This window comes from Sinocyclocheilus grahami, unplaced genomic scaffold (assembly GCF_001515645.1).
Source record: "Sinocyclocheilus grahami isolate Dianchi unplaced genomic scaffold, SAMN03320097.WGS_v1.1 scaffold776.1, whole genome shotgun sequence".
Lineage (NCBI taxonomy): Eukaryota > Metazoa > Chordata > Actinopteri > Cypriniformes > Cyprinidae > Sinocyclocheilus > Sinocyclocheilus grahami.
In genome coordinates this window covers 691,317-694,554 of record NW_015505955.1, presented here as the reverse complement: position 1 = coordinate 694,554, position 3,238 = coordinate 691,317, and the positions used below count along the sequence as shown (strand labels likewise).

The 3,238-nt window shown below is 30.5% G+C and overlaps 1 protein-coding gene across 3 annotated transcripts in view; it reads left to right on the top strand.

Annotated features, from left to right (window-relative positions):
- The first annotated feature begins 848 nt into the window (after nt 1-848).
- The window catches only part of LOC107561524 (hepatocyte nuclear factor 4-beta-like), a 7,774-nt gene continuing 5,384 nt past the window's right edge, over nt 849-3,238 (top strand). For 2 of the 3 annotated variants that reach the window (XM_016245987.1, XM_016245986.1), the window contains exons 1-2: nt 850-1,140; nt 2,206-2,300. In XM_016245987.1, the coding sequence (XP_016101473.1) occupies nt 1,019-1,140; nt 2,206-2,300 (217 nt within the window). In that variant the 5' untranslated portion in view covers nt 850-1,018. Of the gene's footprint in view, nt 1,141-2,205; nt 2,301-3,238 lie in introns of all 3 variants that reach the window. The other variant, XM_016245988.1, reaches the window with a different exon arrangement.

Below are 3,238 nucleotides of genomic sequence, written 5' to 3'. Positions count from 1 at the left end.
TTTAGAGTATAATTTCATTACAAATAAAAATAATTATAATTATAATAATAACATTAAAGGGATAGTTCACCCAAAAAATATATATACATTCTGTCATTATTTACTCACCCTCATGTCGTTTCAAACCTATCTTTTGTGGAATATAAAAGAAGGTATTTTTGAAGACTGTTGGTAACAAAGCTGTTCTGGTTACAAATGACTTTCATTTTATTGAATAAAAAATACCGAGTTGTTTCTCCATATTATCTTCTTTTGTGTTCCACTGTTTATGTTAGGCCGTTGTAGCCTAAATGTTTATGTGTAATACATTTTATGTTGAATCAAATGAAATATTTCTTTGTAAAGCTACAATTTGTAATGTCTAATTGATACTTTCTCATTTAACACAAAAATAGCTTTAAATAATCTTTTGTGGGTATTTTCACAGTCAAATTGATTTTGCGATTAATTAGATTGCAACATGTAATTAATTAGATTAACATTTTTAATCTACTGACAGCCCTAACATTTATATGTACTGTATATGTATATGTATATGCATATGTAAGAATGAAAAAAATATATATCACCATTTCCTCAAAAATATTAAGCAGCACAACTGTTTTCTGCTGTGATGATAATAAGACATTTTTTTCTGAGCAGCAAATCAGCATATTATTATGATTTCTGAAGGATCGTGTGATACTGAAGACTGGTTAAATGATGCTGAAAATTCAGCTTTGCATCACAGGAATAAAATACATTTTAAAATATATTAAAATAGAAAACAGTTATTTTAAATTGTAATGATATTTCACAATATTACTGTTTTTACTGATTTTTTTATCAAATAAATTCAACCTTGGTGAGCATAAGAGACTTCTGTCAAAAGTATTTAAAAAACGGGTAGTATCTATAATGTCAATTTGATGCTACAGATGTCAAATTCTGTTTTGTCCATTATTTTTCCAATGAAGAGCCACTAATTCCAGGACATGTGCCTATATCAGTACCAGTGGCTGCGCCGCAGCTGAGCAGCATGAATCTCTGTGCTATCTGCGCAGACAGAGCTACAGGGAAACACTACGGTGCATCCAGCTGCGATGGCTGCAAGGGCTTCTTCAGGAGGAGTGTGCGCAAGAACCATGCCTACACATGCAGGTGAAAACTCACCATCAGATTCACAACTATCCACTATATGTGCTTAATACACTTACAAATCACTTTTAATTCATCTCTAAACATGCTAGTATGGCCTCTATGGATTGTTGTTATTCAAAGCAGTAAGCAATGTAGTAGGGTTTTACAGTTCACGTTAGAGACAAATGACTTTTCAGACACTGCTTGTTAATTAATGCTCACTGAAAGCACAATGAAAGCCAGCGTAGGATCCCATAAACGGTGAAACATAGGATTGAAAATACAATATACCAGGGTTATTATCATTAACTAAAATATATTTGTTAATTAAAATAAAGCTGGAATAGCATAAAGTAGAAATATTAGAAGAAACACAAAACATTAAACATTAAATTAAAACACAAATTTAGTTGAAATGGTGACTAACTGAAATAAAAGATGAAAGGCTAAAATTCCAAACTGGAAATAAATAAAAAAATAACACTGGAAAAATAAAATGAAAAAACTAATAGAAATGAGAAAAACACAATTACTAAAAAATACAAATAAAATGAAGATAAAAGCTGAAAATATAAAAATAAAAGCTAATTCAAAACGTTTATAAAAAAATATGACATTATATAAATAATACTAAAATAACTTTAGAAAGAAAAGAAAATTAAATTAAAAAACTACATTGTATCATACACTAAATATCATTTACAAAATACAGTTAGCATTTTTATATTTAATATGAATTTTATAGAATTTACAGAAATAGTTCATGAAATTAATAATTAGTGTTTCAAATGCAGACAATATACATTTGTATTCTATATAGGCTATACAATCCTGTACAACATCACAGCCCAGCTTATACAGCAGAAATCTTATTTCACATTTCCACAGGAGTTGACTGATATATTGTCTTTGTGGCTGGAGCCCATCTATAAATGATCACAGTGTCTGTGTCCTATAAAAAAAATGATCTGTGATCTGTGACCACCTTCATCAGAACGCGTAAGAGCATGACCTGGAGTGTTTCACTGGATCTCTTCAAATGTGAGAATCGTAGTCTCCTATGTACTTCTGTCTCTGTGTGTGAAGGTTCAGCAGGCAGTGTGTGGTGGACAAAGACAAAAGAAACCAATGTCGATACTGCAGACTTCGAAAGTGCTTCAGAGCCGGCATGAGGAAAGAAGGTAAAAGCCTGAGTCCATTTCCTTTTAGTTTATGATGCAGAATTTAAAGAGTTTCTTCAAGGTCACGGATCTGGACTAGGCCTGCATATAAACTAATTGAGTTATTGGACTTATCCCAATACTTGTGAATGTCTGCATCTCTCTCTGAATTAAAGATATTGAACAACTGGGTGGACTCAAACTATTACAATAAGGCAATTCCCAAAACCATCATATCAATTTTAATATACTCTCAAGGTGAAAAGCAAAGAAACAATATAAAATATCTGGGCCAATGATTAAAACTTTATAAAGGTGTTGTTCGGAGCCATGAGTCTAAGCCATCTCATCAAATATTGTTTTAAAATGCCAAGTTTCACAGTGTTCTTTCCATCTATAGAATAGAGCTTGAGCTCTCAGCGGGATGAAGCTGTGTCCATGTAATAATTAACACAGCTCCAGAAATACAGTAATACAGAAATACAGAAATACAGTATAGCTAACAAAAAGTCCACAAAAAGTGTATAGCTAACTGTATAAATGCACTAATTGCCCTTGTAAAAAAAAGAAGTATACTTTGGCATACTTCAAATTTGCAAATGAATAAGTGTGAACTGAATGTAACGTTTTAAGACACTCAATTGCATCTTAATGGAAATAAGCACATTTTATAAAATGTATATTAATATAAAAAAACATTTTTTATAAATATATATATATATATATATATATATATATATACACACACACACTACCGGTCCAAAGTTTGGGATCAGAACCATTTTAAATGTTTTTTACAGGAGTTTCTTATGCTTATCAAGGCTGCATTTATTTGATTAAAAATACAGGGAAAAAATTAATATTGTGAAATATTATTATGATGTAAAATAACGTTTTTCTATTTTAATATACATTCAAATCTAATTTATTCCTGTGATGCAAAGCTGAATTTTCAGCAT